The sequence below is a fragment of the Cardiocondyla obscurior genome, linkage group LG12 (genome assembly GCF_019399895.1).
Source record: "Cardiocondyla obscurior isolate alpha-2009 linkage group LG12, Cobs3.1, whole genome shotgun sequence".
Classification (NCBI taxonomy): Eukaryota; Metazoa; Arthropoda; class Insecta; order Hymenoptera; family Formicidae; genus Cardiocondyla; species Cardiocondyla obscurior.
The window spans coordinates 5,482,346-5,503,047 of NC_091875.1; the positions used below are offsets into that span (position 1 = coordinate 5,482,346).

The window sequence follows — 20,702 nt, forward strand, 5'->3', positions numbered from 1 at the left end:
GCTCAGAAATTATTATGAATTTTATACGTTACATCTAACGTAAATTTATTTCTTGTTTAAATCCTTTACATATGTTAACTTATAAGAGTCTATATACACTTAGGTTGCTCTTTTTACATGTCTACGATCGAAATGCTAGTGTATATTTATTTTAATATTTAAAAATGAGCAAGGAATGAAAAAGTCTGCGCAGATTAATTTTAAATATATGTCATTTAAAATATTAATTACATTTAATTTCTTGCAGATGACTGTTCGTATTGTTTATTCAAGAAATTTTATTCAAGAAATTATTACGTAAAACAAGATAATATAATTTGAAAATGTAATTCTTGCTGCTCATATGATTATGACACTACGGAAGAAGAGGCAATCACGTAAATCAGGCAATCAAACGTACCTCTAAATTGCGTCATTTTATGATCATAACTTCCATCTCTATTCGTCTTCATTTTACCACTGCTTAAAACTCTTTTCAGAATTCATATTGCGAGACAAAAATGAAGATTTTAGCGATAGCGCTTCCGACAAATAAGTTATTGTGATAGATCTCCATGCTGAGATCCAGTTCGATCTCTTGCGGTCCCGGAATTGTGCGCGTCAGCACCAGAACCGCCTGTGACGGCGCCGGTCTTTTCAAGGCGAAGCAAGATTCTGTTGCGCGTGCGATCCCCGGTGGTGCACGCACGTCTACCAAGGCCATAGTGAACTGTATCATCGATTCTGGCTGATGAGTTCCCCTCATAGTAAAAAGTTCTAGCTGGCCGCTTGATGGAATAGGCAGCATGCTTACGAAGGTGATGAAGTTGTAGGAGTAATGCGAGGGCGACCGATGACAAGTCAAATCCTCCGCGCGGCAGTATCTCGGGGAACGTATGCAGCGGCTGAAATTCCGAGCAGGACCTTTATCATTAAGTCAATCAGACAATTGTCTACATTTAAAAGCTCAATATTGAACGAATTGTCAGACATATAAGTATGTCGGATATTTAAATTAAACAAGATTGAATCTATTATTCAATCATTACTTTTTTTTCATAGGGTCCCGCTGATATCCCGAAGGACAGTTTATCCGGTTACAGCGGAAACTTCCGCGCGTGTTCTGGCACATCTCGTCCGGCTGCCTGCAAACCTGGCCGGCCTCGCACTCGTCGATGTCTGTGAACATACATAGAAGACAATTAAGTCGTCGTTACACAGCACGTGGCGGTTTCGTGACTGCCAACGATGTCGTGATTACGCGAGATTGAGGAGATTGTAGGAGTGCACGTTCATGCACCGGTGACCCGAGCTGATGCTCCAGTTCGCCGGCAAACGGGTCAAGTACAAATTGCACCGCCGTTTTGACTGTGGGGTAAAGTAGGATAGAATGCGTTGCTTCTCGTAGCGAAATTACGGCACCATGACTCACGTAAACGGACTCTCACTTTCCATCTCATCGATCTGTGCGATTATGTTACACGAACGTACATTGCCGCTCTTCGGAACCCGTAATTAATTCCTCCCCTCCTATCTCTCTAACTTAAAGTATCTTAATTTTTTATATTTTTATTAAACCTTTTTTTTTTTTTTTTTTTTTTTTTTCGTGTAACCGTTTTTTACGTGTATGTGATTACCTTGGCATGTTCGACCATCGATTCCAAGCCTATATCCCTCGGGACACTTGCACGCGTAACTTCCTGGTGTATTCTCACAAATACCAATGCAGAGATTATTGTCCTTAAATTCCGCGCACTCGTCAATATCGGTGCAAGATCGATTATCGGCATTCAACCTGAATCCAGCTTCGCATCCGCATCTGTAACTGCCCCACACGTTCAGGCACACGTGCTGGCAAAGTCCCGGCGTTTGCTGACACTCGTCGACATCCTGGAGAAAATTGCGAGAGATGAGAAAACACTCCGTGCTGCTATTTAAGTTACAACGCGACTCACTTGACAGATTCCGGAGGCTCCTCCGACGTTCTCAAAGCCCTCTGAGCACAGACACTTATAGGAACCCATAGTATTCTCGCAGCGGCTGTTCGATCCACAGATGCTGCTGCCGTAAATGCTACACTCGTCGATGTCTACGCAATCATCGTTTGGCCCGACTGCGTGACCGGGTGGACAAATACAACGATATCCACCTTGCCGGTTCTCGCAGGTCTGATCCTTGGCGCACTCGTGCGTTCCCTCTCGACACTCGTCTATGTCAACGCAATACTGTCCGGAAACCGGGTCCAGAGAGTAACCGGGCCCGCAGATCACTCTGGATCCTCCAGCGCATCTGTAAAAATTTCCTTGCGTAATTGTGGCTTTCATCGATAATTTTTCCCGCATACCTGTAGGATCCTAAAATGTTGATGCACATTTGCCTGCCGCAGAGATTCGGCGTTTTCTGACACTCGTCTATGTCTACGCACTTGCCGCTGGAGCCGGATTCAAAACCACTCGGGCAATTTGCACCAGCTGGAGTCAGCGACGTCGGGGTCGTCGTTGTCGTCGTCGTTGTCGTGATTTTCGTTGCCGTCATCGGCGAAGTGCGTGGCTGCGAAGTTGGTGTACGCGGAACGCGATCACAACGGTACGAGCCCAGGGTGTTTCTGCATTGATACCCGGGTCCGCAGTCGTGAGAGCCCAGGATGCACTCGTCATCGTCCTCGCAAATCTCCGTAGCGGCGTTGAGTGTGTAACCGGTACCGCAAGGTAGAAAACGAGTACACGTGTAACTGCCAACCGTGTTGTCACATCGTTGCGTCGACAAGCAGTCGTTCTGCTCAACAAAATATAATTAATAGAGGAAAGTTCCGCATTAAAGGTAAGACTTAGCGCAAACTTAATACAATTTATCTTCTTCGATTTAATTTACGAGATGTTATATTTGGATCTTTTTTTTCACGCTATAAATATCAGATCGCGCATAACGCATTCACGTGAGTTTCCAGTGTCCCGCCGTGAGTTTTACCGTCATATAGTTATCAATACCTGCAATTGACATTCGTTGATATCGACGCAAGCCTGCGTGAAATTGTCACGCCTGAAACCGGTCCTGCAGGTGCACGTATAGCTGCCCACAGTATTGACACACTCCTCGTTGCTGCTGCAAGCATCCTCGAGCTCTTTACATTCGTTGACATCGACGCAGCCGCGATTCCTTACGAATCTAGTCCCGCGCATACACTTCTCGTTCATCGGTGCCGGTATAGGCGTCGTGGACGGTTTTTTAGTTATTGGACTGGGTGGTTTAGCGCAGCTGTAACCACCTGGTTGATTATAGCAAACCTCGTCACCGCACGAATCCAACCCTTCCGCGCATTCATCAATATCTATAATTAAAAATATTTTAGGTAATAAAATTTAAACCTTTCTTTTAATACAATTAATTTTTTTTTAATTAAAAGTATTTAGACAATACTTTAATTAAATAAAAAAGCAAAACAAATATCTTGACGTTTAAGCTTAAAAATTATACTTATTTTTCAGACAAGAGCGTATTGCGTTGGAAGGAATTAAAATAATGAAATCGCACATAAAACATATTTGATACGACAAAAGCGGAAGCATATCTGTAATAATATTTATAATTAATTGAGCATGTCGATAAAAATAACATAATTCACCCATGCATTAGCGAGAAATCTATCAAACATGCATCAGTCAGTAAACCCGAGCTCGAAATTATTTTGTTGAGTTCTGAAAACATGAAAAATATCTGAAGTGTTTGTTAAAACTGTAAAATATAAGTTTACACTATCAAAATAGTCAAGGATATATAACTTTTTACAATTTAGAAAAACAATTTTTTATTTAAAAAATTAAATTAATTAAATATAAAAATTATTAATGTACCTGTGCACCTGCGTAAATTAGAATGATATCGGTAGCCGGAAGGACAAGCTGGTCGTTGACGTTGACGAGGAGAAGGAGGTCTGTCGCACCTGCAAGATATATCATCGAATATTTTTATTTATTTCTAATTTCTGTTTTATTACATTTACCTAATACAAAACTATAGATAGAAAATTTAATAAATCTTGTAAAAAATAGAGAAAGGAACATCACACACCTGTATGTACCCGGCAAATTAACGCATCTTTCGAAGAGTCTCGTGTCACAGCTGTACTGCCCGGTTAAGCACTCGTTGATATCCTCGCATCGTTGAGTACCCAAAGAATACTGGTATCCGGATGAACAGGAAGGCAGTCTGGTTAAACATTCGAAGCCACCGTCTTTATTTGCGCAGTACTGATGCAAGTTCAGTCGACAATTGTGCAGGTTCTCGGTGCACTCGTTGATGTCCAGGCAGGTGCCGTTGAAAGCTCGTCTGTAGCCGCGATTGCAGGGCGGTATTAATTCGCAAACGAAAGATCCGTTGGTATTGACGCATCTGTGAATCAGCATCCATGAATATTTATGAATTCGAGCATTAATTAGCAGAAACAAGGTAAAAAAAAAAAAAAATTATTAATCGTTAAATACTTATTATAAAAAGAAATAAAGCCCGGTCTGTAATTTATTTCTACAAAAGTGAAGAAGCGTACCTATGTGTACTTTGAGGACAATCGTGCCTGCCTAACAAGCACTCGTCCACATCCTGACAACTCTTCATCGTTGTGCTAAAGTACCAGCCACTACTGCAAAGAGGCGAACAATCGTAGCCCCCTGGAGTATTTGTACATCTCTCGTGATCTCGACATCCGGGGCCGACCGCACATTCGTCTATGTCCACGCAATAGCCTGTATACGCATCCCTCTTATATCCTAGTCTGCAGGGTTCGGTGGACCAGTAACGGTCCGTATTCTGGAACACGACGTAACGTTACGTTAAATTACGTCAAAAAAGTAATCGTATCGTTTTCACAAAATCAACGTAATTCACAATTTGCAGAATTGCTTTCGAGTACCTGCACTTTATTGTTATAGCGCGAACGAACGAATGGTCTTCTTGACGTACTGCTGACCGTCGTCTCCTTACTGTTAGCGGTGGTTCGCGTCCCGCAAACGTAAGAACCATTCGTATTGAGGCAATATTGAGTCACACTGTCACAGGTATGCAAGCCGAGCAAACATTCGTTGATATCTTCGCAAAGTTCTTCGGCTTGGTTTGCCGATCGAGAATTGTTTCGCAGCCAGAAACCAGGCGGGCATGTTGGAGAACATCGATACCCGCCTTTGGTGTTCACGCAACGCTCGCCTAAGCTGCAAGTCGCTATTCTATTGGTACATTCATCGACATCTGCAATATGTAGATTAACGATTAGTAACTTTTACAATATAATAGATAAGATTACTTAACGAGATTAATAATTACCAACGCATCGGCCAGACTTGTGATCAAAAAAGTAACCATCGTCGCAATCCTCGACTTCATTCGTGACCGACGAGACGCTCGTTACCTCTACTTTGTATCCTCTGCTAAATCGATCATCACGTTGATTTTCGTTGGTTTCTTCCGTGGTGGACGAATTTTTATTATTTTCAAGCGGTACGCATCTATTTTTTTTTTCAAATTATTAATTAAAATTAATTAAAATTATCCTTTAAATTTATATAAACAAAATATAGTAAGTCATCGCGCACCTGTAACTACCAACTTCGTTAACACAACGTTCGTCGAGTTCGCAAGAATGCAACTGTTCGTTACACTCGTTGACGTCGATGCACACCATTATTCCGGAGTTGTTGGAAGGTTTGTATCCCGCGGTGCAAGTTCGCGATTGTGCATTGTTTTGGCGATCAGACTGTTTGTCGCTTGGGCGATGCGGGAACGAGCTAGCTGATGTCTTCACACATTCGTACGCACCCTCCGTATTAACGCATATCGTACTGGGATCGGGACAAGGATTTCTCGACTCGATGCACTCATCTACGTCTAAAAAAAAGTACGTATAAAATTAATTCGTTTGCTTTTGACAAATTATTGAGAGTAAATTGTTGAAATATATTGTATAATTTATGATTACATACAAATCATCAAGTGCCCAATTGTTTAAAAAAATTAACTCGCTACTCACATGCATAAAAAATACGGGAGTGAAGCGTTGCATGCTGAAATAGGTCTGAACTCAAATTCATTTCCAAGGTAATTCATAACCTTTTCGACGATCACTCGGACTTATAACGAAAGAAAATAGCGATAGCGAGGTGCGTGCATATTATTCACTAAAGACTGAAAATTTCAAGTTAGTATGTATTAGTAAATTTACTTTGGTAAAAGACGAGTTATTATCGTGTGCCAAAGATTTATTTAATAATCCTTGGAGCAATTAAATAAATAAAAGCTCACCGACGCAGTCACCCAGGCTGATGCTGTACGTGAATCCTTTCCCGCATTTCATGTCGCACTCGTAGGCACCCTCGATGTTTCGACATTGCTCGACATCTGGCAAACAGCTGTGTATAGCTTCCGCGCACTCGTCCACGTCTGATTAACAAATAAGCGAAAGAAGCGCGTGAAGAGGGCACAGATTTTCCGCAGAAAATTCAATCGTCTCGCATTACCGGCGAACGAGCTTCGGCAATGCTTGACCGGGCAATCGCGCTAGAATTGCCAATGTTAACGTTACCTCTGCACGACTGCACCAGCTTGTCGAACTTGAATCCCGCTGGACAGGACTTCACCCCCGTCATTTCCAGACACGTGTAGCTACCTTGCGTGTTTACGCAGAACGGCTTGTCGATGGCACAAGCGGTTGATAAAACTGCGCATTCGTCGATATCTGAAAAAAAAAACAAGTCAATCTCAATCTGCAATTTGTCAAGAGGATTGCGCCTAATAATCTCAAAGAAAAACTCACCTACGCATCCACTTTTAAACCGCCACTCGTAGCCCGGTGGGCAAGCTTCGTAGGGCACATTTTTTGCGAATCTCTCCCTGATACAAATGTAGGATCCTACGGTATTCTGGCATCCTCCGTCGGGACATACATCGAGCTCCAAGCACTCGTTCAGGTCTGATTAATGGATTGGCGCGCGAAAAGTGGCGGTCATATGCGAAAATCGAATGCTCGGTCGCGAAAACAAGCAGCGATTGAACGATAATTGATTTTTGCAGAATAAATAGAAGCTACGTCGCAGTTCGCACAGTTCAAGCGAAATACGAGAGCAGGGTAACAATGCAGCGACATAGCGATGTAACCGACACGATGTTAAGGTAAGAAAATATGAGATATGAATATTAGTTACATTAAATAAAAAAGGATGCTCTCTTGTTATCGTGACTGTTTTCGCAACACAGATCAAAACAATCTGTGGCTTTAATAAATGGATAAAATCGTATTCCTCGCTCTGATTAATTCTTCGGAAATTAATTAACACGAGAAATACGAGTTTACTCAATCGAAATTAATAGATAATTTTGATCTGCGTCGCGAAAACGGATTGTATCGAAAATTAATTTATCAAATTGTTTCCTAAACTGCACGCGAGTATTACAGCTTCTTAGGATCATACGTACCATCGCACTTTTGTGTAGTAGCGTTATAACGATATCCCAACGGGCACAACGGTTCATCATCTTTGTTTTTGTCTGGCTTTTTATTTCTCGGTAAGCGCAATATGCAGGAACGTTTGTCTTTAGCCAAGTCGTATCCTGGATTACAGCTGCACACGAAAGCAGCCCCGTTGTCGGTGCACCGATGCTGGCAAGGGTGAGTCGGCTTGCATCTAAAAGCAAAAATATTATTTAAATAAATATACTTGGCGTAATTAAAAAAAAAGTTTAATATATACTTCGTATGAATAAGAATATTCGCAAGAATCTGTATTGTTTAAACCTGTCGATTGGATAATCCTGTTTACAGGTCTTCTCGTCCTCCAGCAAAGTGAATCCGGCACGGCACTCGCAGCGATACGAGCCCGGTGTCGGTACGCATATGTCAGTGCAGAGCATACCTTTCATAAGTTGGCAGATATCGTCCACCTCTGTGAATAAGAACGCTGTGATTTAAAATTGTGCCTGCACGCCGACTACGAAGAAAGGGGGAAAAAAAAGTGCTTGTGCTCTCGAGAAATGTGATGCGTAAGTACCAAGTTATTTACGGAGCAATTTTACTCGCAGATAGATCTTTTATAGTTCGCTAATTTCATTACCTGTAACAGAGCACTCTTAGTGAGTGGGAAAGTACTGTTCTAGACAATAAATCTTTTTTTTTTTTTTATAAAATGTGCATTACCCGGAGTTGGTACTGAGTACGACGTAGATTCTGGCGACGTAGAAGACGGATCATCCGACGATGTGGACGAATATGATGTAGATGAAGAAGGCGACGATTCTGACGATGATGACGATGGCGATTCCGATGATGAGGGTGACAGCGATGACGATTCTGGCGATGTAGGTGACAGCGACGACGATTCCGGTGATGAAGGTGACAGAGAAGACGATTCCGGCGATGAAGGTGACAGAGAAGACGATTCCGGTGATGAAGGAAACAGCGAAGACGATTCCGGCGATGTAGGTGACACCGACGACGACGACGACGATGATGACGTCGAGTACGAAGATGTCGACCAAAAATCTGGATCAGTCTCGGTCGAGCTCTCGCTTGATAGACTCTCGCTCGTAGAATCCGTCGTGGAACTCGGTGACGCTTCGTGACAACATTCTAAGAACGCAGGATCCCAAGGAATGCCAAACGAGAAGGTTTTGAAGGAGCATCCTTGACTCATAGACCCCGCGAGAATACCTAATAATGCAGAGATAATGCAACATAAGTTAAAAATGATCTATACAAAAGAGGTAAGTAAGAAACTCATTAATTATTCCTGACGTAATTCATAAGATATAAATTGAGCCACCTAGCTTGCAGCCTTCGCAGCAGTCGCGATGGTAGTCGCCTCGGCTGAATGTCCTCGACGGCTTTTGCGACGATGTGCTCGTCACGCAGGCCAGACCTTGACGCGCGTCAGCTTTTCCCTTTTCACATTGCAGCTCATGGTAGGCCCGAACGCAGCAGATGTCCACAGCCTCCAGGCAAAGACCCTGCTCTACCCTCGGCACTCCGGTCACGGGTCCGATGAACTTCTCGCACCTAAGACCTTCCTGAGCCCAAGAGGTGCCAAGGTCGCAGCACTTCTTGAACTGAGCCTCCATTCTTCCCTCGACAACGAGCGCTATTTCGAGCGAAAAAAAGTAAGCGAGGCGTGCAAATTTGCTCGGAAAAGCAGACCCGGCTGCTGCATCGTTATATTTGATATTAATTCAATGACAATGCGCCAGATACTTTCATACATCTCGACTCGGCTAAATTCATATACGGAAACCTTTATAACTTCTTGACGAACAGTAAAGTGAATTGAAAATAAATATATGCGCGTGATTTCTTGAAACAACTTTAAATGTTTCGTCTTTATATCTTTGTGTGCCGTAAATTTAATCTAGAAGAAAACAAGATGACAGGCGTATCTAGGTCAAATGTTCTGTTTGATTTTTGTCAGACTTATCACTTTCCCAAGTCTTTCGTCAATTACTTAAAAGTTTGATAATTTTTTTTATTTATTTTAGTAACACGCAATTCTACTGGACAATGTGAGAGCCTCCAACGAAATAAATTAAACCTCTTTTTTTTTCTTTACAATTTTACGGTAAAAATGAAAAAGATTTAAATATCTATTGAGGAAATGTACGAAAGGAACTGACGTAGACAAAAAATGCGCTTTACACATTGATAAGAGCGAAAATGTTAAAATCTCGTTTCTCCTAGACTCGTGTGTTTTCTTACTGATAGATGCAAGTCGCGAATTTTATCTGCAAAATATATTAGTCTAGCACGCCAACAGTTTCTACGAAGAGTTTAGAGATCCTCCAATAGCGCTTTCACAATCTCAATTGTTCGTCAATTCGTCAGATCTACATATAATGCGAAAATTAATTTATATCAATCGACACGCTATATGTACGAAACCACCATGGGCGTCGAGCGACCATTTATTCTTTTTGATATCGATTTATTAATATTAATTTAGTATGAGGCCGTCAAGGCTGTAAAGATCAGTTTGAAATTAACATAGAATTTTATACGACAAATATAAAAGATTACATATTACCCTTTTAAGAAAAAAAAAACTTTAATTTGAAATAAGTTTTTCAAAATTATTAAATTTAAATTAATTATATTAAAATATGTTAAATAGTTACGTAACTTTAGGGAGATTTATTCATTTTAATTGCAACAATTAATTCATAATAAATGTGACGAGTTAAAAAAATGCGAAAAAGGTGATACTCTCAGATACTAAAAAAAATTTGCCTGCGCCCATGTCGCCCACTTAAATACAATTATCGATATCTTCGGAATATTGGCGGTTAAATTTCACTTCGTGGAACTACCACGAAGTTTTGTAATATCAAACGTAATTCATAGTATTTCGCGTGCGCAAATAAGCCTAGGTCAATGGAGAACTAACTAATAGAATGATTTGCTTAACGTCCATATATACACATTGAGCATCGTTGTAACGCAATGAAATTTAGCCTATCGTAATTATCAGGGACTCGATTATTTTGCCAATTAGAGAAAACAGTTCGTAATTAATAATTAAAATAAGTATCTTTGAAAGAAGTTTCTTATACAATATTAATGATTTTCATACAAGTACTCCAAAAGTTAAAATTTACTTTTATTTAATATTGAAGTGATACGATTTAGTTAGGTATATTCTATATAAAAATCTATTTAAAAAAAAGGATTGAATAAGATATTAAAAGAAATTATATATCTCATTCAACGTCTCACGTGAGTAACTTGCGCGGTAATCATTCGAACTTTTCTGAACGGTCCCAAATAATTTTTGGCGAATTGATTCAAGTGTTTCGATCGGATATTCAATCTTTATTCGGATGACGATACCTCGTTTGTGCAGGACCAGCTGCTCCAGGTGGACCATCAGGAGGAGGATAATAAAGGACGCGGCGAGATCGACGTAACATGCCATCTTTTCTCATTGATCGAGCACCGTGATTGTTCACGCGATTTTTCGTAGCGATCAAAGCGCGAATCGCAGTTTTCCGCTTTTCGGAAAAGTCGCGAACCCAACTTCCTGAGTTCTTCACTTTTTCCTTTTAAAGTCCGTTCGTGAAAAATGCGCGAGCAACCGTCCCGAGGAAGTTTCGTCCGGATGCGCCTCGGACGAGCGTTCAGCTTACATTGAAGCATTTGGTACGCCGGCACTTCGGTTTTGTCATCTGCACCTTTGTACATCTCCCTCGCAAGGTCCCTCTCCTTCTACCCTTCGTCCTCATCCTCCCTCCTTCCATGCACACTGTTGCGTGGCATTACAAATCCGCCGTCTTTCTCTCTCGCTCTCCTTTTTTTTTTTTCTCCATCTCGCTAGATATGAGAATACGCGTGATACGCTCGCAGACTCCGTGTGTGATGTGACTCTGAAACCGATTATTTTCATTAAAATAAAATACATTTTTTAATTTTTTTATTTAAAAAATGATAAAGATCAATCTACTTTAAATGAAGATTTTTCCTCATTAAACATCTAATCTTGCTTGTTCTTCGAGCTCTTCGCCGGGCTCGTGACTTCTTCCGCGGCTTCTGCTTCTCCAAGCCACGGCACAAAGCAGCTTTTTTTGTCAAGGCTTTCTCAACAGTGGTCTCTTTGTCGCGCGAATTTTCGTACCATCCGTCAGGCGTGAGCTGCGTCTTCAAAAATTCAACAAGGGACAATTTATAATCTACTGCAGATACTACAAAGTGCATGCTTCGCTCGCGTTATTTGCTATTCTTTATTAAAGAAAGTTGTTTTATATTTAATAATTTTTGGCAACAAACTACGGATGCATGTATCTTACATAATATTTCAGCACTTCTCGTTTCTTTAAATATAATTTAAAAATACATTCGGGCGTCAATTATATTTATTTATTTATTTTTTTTTTTAAGTTATTACTTACGCAGCATCAAGTGAGCCAAACGAGAGAACGTGCGATCATCTGAGCTGCAAGAAACAGTCTTCGACGACGATATTCCTCTATCATTTATCTTTTATTATTAAATAGTACATCAATTATTGAATAAATAGTATTTAATTCTCAATTACAATTAAATAAAAACGGTAATTTAATCATGTACTTACATAAGTGGCCGAGAAATTCGAAGTAAGTAACATGCTAAATTCGTCAATTCTGGAGTTTCTCGGCGCGAAGACTCCGAAAATGCTCAAGAAGTATCAGAAGGTTAGAAAAAGAAAGTTGGTGACACTCTCACGTCAGTGACGATGAGAGCAGAGAGAAGTTATAAAAAAGTGTAAGAAACGCCTGATTAGCTAAATCTCAATTTTATTGTTACCGCTTAAAGCCGACGCTGATTGGTTCTCTCGTTTGGGGTGATAGAAAACCCTAGCGCGCCGACCAATCACAGCGCTCCATCGATTGCCTGATCGCGATCTCGCAATGGGCTTACGTGACTTGTTCTGCTGTAAACAAGAGGACACGCGGCCACACGAAGAGCATTGGTTTCGAGACGAAGACGTCGAGGCATCCGCGTGTGTTCTCTCACGACTCATCATCATGTACCTGTATCTAGTGAAACGCTGTGATTGGTCGACGCGTAGTTTCCCTAGCGCGCCGACCAATCACGGCGCTCCATCGATCACTTGATCACGAGCTCGTATCAGACTATGTGGACACGTGCTACTGCGTACTACTAGAGGTCTCGGCGAGCACGCGGTTCGAGTTCGAAACGAAAATGTCGAGACATCCGTGCGTCGTAGCCGGTTTCTAGTGTCGAATTCGAGGATTTAAGACGGTCGGAAATGTCGTGGACTATCTCGCGAGTGTCCAGTGCGCAGAACAATGACTCGACAACTACTGCGTACTACTAGAGGTCATGGCGAGCACGCGGTCCGAGTTCGAAACGAAAATGTCGAGGCATCCGTGCGTCGTCGTAGCCCGTTTCTCGTATCGAATTCGAAGATTTGAGACGGTCGGGAGTATCGTAGACTATCTCGTGAGTGTCGTGGACTATCTCGAAAGTATCGTGGACTATCTTGCATCCGCCATCGTCAGAACGTGAGATCCGCACCTCGCGCACGTCTTCTCCGTCGCGGCTGAGACTCTCAACGTGTTTCGAGTGATTGATTTAAAGAACTTGAGAAAGACAGTGCGGGATTTAAAAAACTTGAGAAAGACAGTTCGGGATTTAAAGAACTTGAGAAAGACAGTTCGGGACTTAAAGAACTTGAGAAAGACAGTGCGGGATTTAAAAAACTTGAGAAAGACAGTTCGGGATTTAAAGAACTTGAGAAAGACAGTGCGGGATTTAAAGAACTTGAGAAAGACAGTGCGGAATTTAAAGAACTAGAGAAAGACAGTGCGGGGAACGTTTCATATCGCGGCCGTATTTCGTTCGCCGCTTGGTGCAAGCACAAGAATCAACCTGACATCCCGAGGACATCCTGAGAGGAGGAGGAGGCCCAGGAAGGGTATCCTGCCCCGGCGGAGCAACCCCAGGGTAAGTATAAATTTGTCTTTGGAATAAAATGCTTTGAATGTGATATCTATAAAATAATTCTTTAATTTGTGTGTTTCAGATCAAGAGAAACTCCGCTGCTTCGCATCGATTAATGAGAACTTAAAGTGCCGTGCGCCGATATCAGTCATCATACGAACCGCAGCCGGTTCGTCGGTCGTTTCGGGAGTGCCGCTAGTTTACGGACGTTTTTTTATACGATTATTTTTTACGGGAGTACGTTCGCGAGTTACTTGTGCGCGGAAGGATGGCTCGTCACGTCCCATTTGGGAGGATGAGCAGGCCCACCAGGAGGCATCATGCATCGGCGGAGCAACTTATAGGTAAGCATGAATTTTATTAAATTATATCTTTATTAAAAAAAAATTTTTATCTTTTTTTTTATTAATCTTATTAATTTTTCGGCACGTCTACATTAATATTTTCCTTTTTATGTTACAGCCACCGGCAGAAATTTACAACTCCGCTGTATGCAGATTGGGTAAGCCTGTAACCTGTCTTCTTTTTCAGGATTTTCTTTTTCAGCAGTGCGAAAAATAACGCGCGATATAGTGTTCAGTAAATTTCGCGACAGTAGAATCACGGTCGGGATATTCGCGAGTGACTTGTGCGCGGAAGGAGGACTCGTCACGACGTCCAAACTGAGAGGAGGAGCAGGCCCGGGGGGCATCCTGCATCGGCGGAGCAACTTTTAAGTAAGTATAAATAAAAAAAAAAAATCTTTTTTTTTTTATTAATCTCACTAACTGACATGTACATTAATATAATATTTTCTTTTTTATGTTACAGTCACCGGCAGAACTTCAACTCCGCTGTAACTCACGCAAATTGGTAAGTTGCAAGATTTTTTTTCGTAGTTCGTAATAGTCTCTTGAATCAGCAACCCGTCGTCGATCATAGGTTACTCTATTGCAATTATCAAACAGAAATTATAATTAATTAATGCCCCCAATTATAATGACGCGCACGATTTAGGACCGTTCGAAAAATAGCACATGCGAAACATGTGCATGGTTTGTTCTAGTTACACTTAAACGTTACATATCAAATTGATAGGAATCAATAAATATAGTACATAAATACACAAGAGTCTAATGATAAAATACGAATCTTATTGGTCTTATTATTTCTATAATTTTGACAATTTTTTTTTCACACATGTTAGCGGTAACGCGTATTAATATAATAAATACTGGCAAAACCATATCCAAAAAATAAAACAGCACGAGAATATATATGTATACATATATCCTTAATTTAAAAAAGAACGCTGTTGTACTTCATTCTAAAATTAGACAATTACAGCTTATTTTATCAAATCGACTACGAGAGCGTTTTCTATCCAAGATATAATAATTGCTTGTTTCCTCCTAGGCTTTGAAAAATTCAAAGTAACCAACGAGATTCGGTTTATTGATACGAATGTATAATCGACAACTTGTGTCTCATTCTCTTCATACCGATACTTATATCGACAAAGACGTAATGTAAGAATATCGTCGCAACTTTGTATGTTGATTTTACTTCTGTCATATACTGTTCGATAATCACGTGGAGTAAAACCATCGTTAGAAATACGTCATGTATCAAATGTAAGAAATGTTCACGAAACACTTATTTTATATGAGTAAATCGTGACACGAAGTGTGGAAGAACATGAACGAGGTGTGACATGATGGAAGTATTATTTTGAGCAGTGATAAATTCGTGATAAATGTCCCCATTAAAGTTAAAGCTTTCAAACTATTGTGACGGAAAATTAACGTTGATCAAAATGGATACAGAGCACGTTTTCATTTATACGTAATAAAATACAAAATGTACATTACAATACTTTTATCGAAAATTGTACAGAACTCCTTGAGCTCAACATATTTTTATATCGTTCAAGTATCAATTCATAAAATTTGAACTAAAATATTATACTAAAATATTAAAATAAGAAAACAGCTCGATATATATAGCTGTAAAAGTTTTGTAATAATATGAGTATATAATATCTACGTGCTTTCGTTTATTAAGGCAACAGAATAACGTAATATAGTCAAAAATCATATATGAATATTATAGTCATATATGAGTAGTTTAAACTTTTAATCTGTAACTTATAAACAGGGCACTTCAAATATTACTTATTATATCACTACAAAATTATGTAAAAAAAAGCCAAATAAAATGAGTCTATTTTACAGTTTGCATTCAAAATGATATAAATTGAATAAATTAATAACAATTACAAATTCTTAATAAAGTTTTTTATCGCTATTTTTTTAGAGTAGTACATTCATAGTAGACGACACACACCATGTAAAATTAAATCGAGTCGTAGCAAAGAATTTTATTCTACATGTTGTTTCGCAGTAATAAGACAGTAGTTGTGTAAAAGTCCATGTACTCTATGTGCGAAAAAATACAATTGTCACTCTCAAAAATTCTATTAAAAACACCTCGTTCTGTGGAAGTCATATCTAAAGAACAATTTTCACAAAAAAGCAAATGGAACTCCCCACCTAGTGCCTCGTTCTATTTTATCCTAACTTATCGATAAAATCCGCGATATTAAGAACCAAGCGGACACTTTTTTTCTGTCGCATATTTTAAGGGAACGACGATTGGGCCATATGAATATAACTAAGGAAGTCATATTACGTTCAGATACAAGTTCAGGGCAATGGTAGAACCTATCTAATGTAATCCAGATCCTTTTTTTTCAAACCATTCTCAATATATTTTAACAAATGCTGTACTTTTATACATAGGTTTTGAATCAAAAGGATCTAGATCCTCTAAATTCTGTTTCTTTGTTAGTATGTAAAAAAAAAACAAGTATCCTGAGATTTATTCATATGGCATAATAGTTTTAGTCCTTTAGACTAACTGCTCTTAATAGCTTCGGTGCACTGTTTTCCATTCATTTTTTCCTTTTTCTTTGCTTTTCATGGTATTTGTAAAGTTTGATGTCATCAGATATTGGACTCCGATTTTATTCAGGTTCTTCTCCCTCTATATATGAACAAATCTTTATATAATACACATCATATTATGTATATCATGCAATAATGCACAGGATATAATTAACGTTTACCTTCACGATCTCCTTCATCATCTACCAATAGATCATCCTCTTCATTAACACCGTCATCCTCATCATTCACAGCCTCGTCGTCATCATCGTCTTCATCAATGTCATCCTCAACTACCACTATGCTGTCATCTCCTTCCTCTCCTTCTCCTCCTTCATCGCCATCATCTGCACCTTCTGCATCTTCATCTTCGTCTTCTTCTTCACTTTCACATTCCTCCCCATCACCCTCAATGCCATTTTCAACGTCTATATCTGGAGCCAGATAATACTAAAACCCATGAAAGCATAATAATGTATTAAAGTGTAAATTTGACATATTTAAATTTCAAAAAGTTATTTAAGTATTTACCTGCAATGGATTAGGCCACATATCATCTTTAATTAGTTCTGCTATTTCGTCTGAACTTGGATCTCCATGATCCGTAAACCAATCGAAAAATGACCTGTGTTTGAGTGGCCTTTTGCGTCCTTTCAGTGGTGTTTTGGTTTTGCTTTTCTTTGTTAAATCCGCACCATCTTTCCAACGAATAGATGTACTTTGAGATGCTGGATCTCCTGCAAAACAGCAGGAGATTCATCGCAACTATGACACTCAATTAAATTATATCAAATTAAATCATATCCATTGATTTAATTTGATATAATTATTCCATTAATATGTTATATAATATTTTTCTAATTATTATATAACTAGCGTTTTACAGATTACTATTGAATTACTAACAGAATGCTGACAAAAAATGCGCTCACCAGAAGATCCTAAATGAAATTCCTTAGTTAAGACATCATTTTCAAAATATGGATTCTCATCAAAGTAAAAATTAATTCTATAGCCGGACTTGATATCTTCAAATTCTTCAACTTCTAATTTGTTTAGGAATCTCAGTGCATCTTCTTCATCTTCCTCCAAGATTTCTGCTATTTCTTTGTTGTTTACAAACTAAATTTTTTATTAAGGAAAAAATGTTAGCATAGGTTAATTTGATACAAACGATAATCAATTAATAATTAACGATCATCAATGTTGTTTTATCATTCAGAACAGCTCGTGAAGGATCAGAAATAATAATTTTCAATTCGAAAAAAATCCCTGCATGCTCTACCGACTCGCGCGTCGAATATAAAGTGTTCGTCGAGTCGTCGCGCGTTTCTACGGGTCAGAAACGGCAGGGCGTAAGATCCGCCGCAGGTACGGCGTTTAATTCGGCGACCGGTACGAAAGGCATGCTCGTAAAACGTGTAATCGTTCTACGCGGTAACACGCGCACGTACACAAGTAGGCAAGATGGCGGCGGTCGCCGGTGGACGCCGGCACCGTCGGGAAACGTCAAAACGGCGCGCGGCCGCTTCACGTTGTCGTGCCACGGAGCGGCGCCGGGGGGCTCGGGTGGGTGGAAGGGGGCGGCGGCACGAAAGGGCGTCGGGACGAAAAGGATACAGCGGTAACCCAGAAGTTGGGTATCCTCTTGATGATGTCGTTGCGCTTCTGGAAGTAGGGCTTGCGCAGCTTGTTGTACTTCTTCTCGACTTCGAGGATCTCGTCACTGGCCTTCTCGTTCAGGCCATCGATTTGATTCTGACAGCCGTCGATCTCCTCAAGAGTCTTCTGTATCTCGACGTCGTAGTCGCGGGCGTCCCCCTCGCCCGAGCCGGGATCCTCCAGCTCCTTGGCCTTCTTGTTTGCCGACGACATGGTACTCAAACGCGCGCTCTTCTCGCCACCTCTACTACACGCCGCACTCTGTTTATCTCTTGTACGCGTTCCGCTCTCGCACGTCACGCCGCCGATGCCGAGAGTGCGCTCACGGCGCGCAAATGCCGAGTGCGGGCCACGAAGGCCGCGAATTACCTAGAATGGCGGTCACATCGTAGATCGGTCGTACTCAGTTGCACTCTGCACTGCACTTCAAGCCACTAAGTCACGACAATTTAACAAACGTTCACTACGAGCCGCCACCGGCTCCAGTTGCAATTGTCGATCAAATTTTGCTAACCTCAAGGGCTACACGGAAAAGTGTGTGATTGTTACTGACATCGGGATTCCGTTGAATTATTCGATCATTCGCAATGCCGCTGGAAAATCTAGAGGAGGAAGGGCTGGAGAAAAACCCAAACTTGGAGCTGGCGCAGACGAAATTTCTATTAGGGCTTCGCGAACACACGGACGACGCCTTCTTGAAGACAAAACTCCTGGATGCCATCAAAGCCGACAGTGAGTCTGCATCTTTTTCTCTTGACTTGTAATCTTATTTTTAAAAGTTTTATGTCATTTTTGATCGATATTATAAATTAATTTGCTTAAAATAATAAATTCTATAATTTCTTTGTTTTTTTTTTTTTTTTTTTTTTTTTTTAATTATTGGGTATATGATTATCATTGTTTAAAACATAACCTTTTACTCTTCCAGTGATCAGTTCACTTTAATTATTTTATAATTAATTTGGTACTAAAATTAATTATTTTTTCAACAGACATGGCTCCATTTTATGAAGAAGTTTGTAAAGACTTAAATTGGCCAGTAGATGAAGCACTTCTTACAACAATGAAAGCACAAAATGCAGAACAGTTGAAGAAACTTGATGATGCTATTGAGGATGCTGAGAAAAATTTAGGGGAGATGGAAGTTCGAGAAGCCAATTTAAAGAAATCTGAATATCTCTGTCGAATAGGTGACAAGGAAGGTGCAATCTCAGCATTTAGAAAAACTTATGACAAAACAGTATCTTTAGGGCACAGATTAGATATTGTATTCCACAATATTAGAATTGGCTTGTTTTATCTGGACCATGATCATATAACCAGAAATATTGAAAAGGCCAAAAGGTAAACTCAATTTTATTTTATTATTTTTTTAATACTTTACAATGATTAATATATTTTATTTATATTTCACAGCTTAATAGAAGAGGGAGGCGATTGGGACAGACGTAATCGTTTGAAAGTTTATCAAGGAGTATACTGCATAGCTGTTCGCAACTTTAAGGAAGCTGCAAATTTCTTTCTGGACACAATCAGCACATTTACAAGCTATGAACTCATGGATTATAACACATTCGTGAGATACACAGTTTACTTGAGTATGATAAGTCTTCCAAGAAATGAACTGAGAGACAAGATCATTAAAGGATCTGAGATATTGGAAGTTCTTCACAGTAATCTAGACGTCAAGGATTATTTGTTCTCATTGTATAATTGTCATTATGCTGATTTTTTCAAGAACCTCGGTAAATATGAAAAATAATGCAGCTTTAATTTTACTTTGTATTTGGAAAATTCTACAATTGTTGAAATATTGTTTCAGCTCATGTTGAAGGATTACTGCGCCGAGATTACTTGATATTTCCCCATTATCGATATTACGTTCGAGAGATGCGAATTCTCGCGTATACACAATTACTGGAATCTTATCGGTCTTTAACTCTACAGTATATGGCTGAAGCATTCGGTGTCACAGTGGAATACATTGACCAGTAAGCGATACTCGCATTTATTCAATTTACTGTTATTTAATTCTTTCTCTCCTGATAGGTTTTTATTACGTTACAATTATCATCGTACATACGTTACATTTATAGAATGAAAACTTATGAAATATAGGCTCGAAATAGAGAAATATTACTAACGTAAATGTTATTTTTACAGAGAACTGTCACGCTTTATAGCGGCAGGTCGTTTGCATTGCAAAGTCGATCGAGTTGGAGGCGTAGTCGAAACGAATCGGCCAGACAGCAAGAATTGGCAATATCAAGCGATGGTGAAGCAGGGCGATCTTTTACTCAACAGGGTGCAGAAATTATCACGTGTTATTAATATTTAATTTCTTATATTTGTATAATTTCAGAGATTATATACTAATTATATTAAAAAACAATCGAGACCGTCTAAACGATTGTCTACTGTATGCCTGTTTTGAAAAGTCTGTATGTCAAGTGTTCGCTTGAATTTTGTAACAAAGAAAACTAAAAAGTGTCACATTTGATTTTGTAAACAAGATACACGAATATTCCATCCGGAATATATAAAGTGATTGCTTATTTCTTCGCACCCAGAACAATCATTAATTAATTTTTTTTTCCAGTGTCGCAAGGAGATTAAAACTATAAGTTTTGGATAGAAAATAATTGAGATAAAAGGTAAAGCTAGTAATACTTAAA

The 20,702-nt window shown here is 39.6% G+C and overlaps 3 protein-coding genes and 1 long non-coding RNA gene across 5 annotated transcripts; 2 read left to right on the forward strand and 2 right to left on the reverse strand.

Moving 5' to 3' along the window:
• Positions 1-9: 9 nt before the first annotated feature.
• On the reverse strand, positions 10-11,219 carry LOC139107075 (fibrillin-1). Its single transcript, XM_070664346.1, has 20 exons — positions 10,832-11,219; positions 8,781-9,095; positions 8,156-8,668; positions 7,757-7,904; positions 7,438-7,646; positions 6,779-6,934; positions 6,548-6,700; positions 6,268-6,405; positions 5,562-5,853; positions 5,293-5,474; positions 4,886-5,217; positions 4,523-4,782; positions 4,048-4,368; positions 3,831-3,919; positions 2,967-3,307; positions 2,324-2,754; positions 1,935-2,268; positions 1,617-1,869; positions 1,029-1,158; positions 10-884 (listed from the first exon to the last, which is right to left on the reverse strand). Exons 1-20 carry the CDS (start codon positions 10,914-10,916, stop codon positions 476-478), a joined length of 5,091 nt encoding a protein of 1,696 aa, XP_070520447.1. The 5' UTR covers positions 10,917-11,219; the 3' UTR covers positions 10-475.
• Positions 11,220-12,709: 1,490 nt separating this feature from the next.
• On the forward strand, positions 12,710-13,984 carry LOC139107253 (uncharacterized). Its single transcript, XR_011546487.1, has 3 exons — positions 12,710-13,444; positions 13,524-13,785; positions 13,904-13,984. It is a non-coding gene; the product is annotated as an uncharacterized lncRNA (long non-coding RNA).
• Positions 13,985-15,702: 1,718 nt separating this feature from the next.
• Set (NAP domain-containing protein SET) lies at positions 15,703-18,353 on the reverse strand. Of its 2 annotated transcripts, none has more exons than XM_070664702.1 (5): positions 17,986-18,353; positions 17,298-17,487; positions 16,897-17,093; positions 16,548-16,815; positions 15,703-16,465 (listed from the first exon to the last, which is right to left on the reverse strand). In XM_070664702.1, the coding sequence occupies exons 1-5, from the start codon at positions 18,238-18,240 to the stop codon at positions 16,446-16,448; spliced, it is 930 nt and encodes a 309-aa protein (XP_070520803.1). In that variant the 5' UTR covers positions 18,241-18,353; the 3' UTR covers positions 15,703-16,445. The 2 variants fall into 2 exon arrangements, with proteins under 2 accessions (XP_070520803.1, XP_070520804.1); XM_070664703.1 differs by having other exon boundaries at positions 16,897-17,102; positions 17,986-18,349.
• Positions 18,354-18,492: 139 nt separating this feature from the next.
• On the forward strand, positions 18,493-20,571 carry Rpn7 (regulatory particle non-ATPase 7). The gene is made up of 5 exons (XM_070664701.1): positions 18,493-18,759; positions 19,020-19,371; positions 19,444-19,772; positions 19,850-20,018; positions 20,191-20,571. Exons 1-5 carry the CDS (start codon positions 18,615-18,617, stop codon positions 20,363-20,365), a joined length of 1,170 nt encoding a protein of 389 aa, XP_070520802.1. The 5' UTR covers positions 18,493-18,614; the 3' UTR covers positions 20,366-20,571.
• Positions 20,572-20,702: the final 131 nt, after the last annotated feature.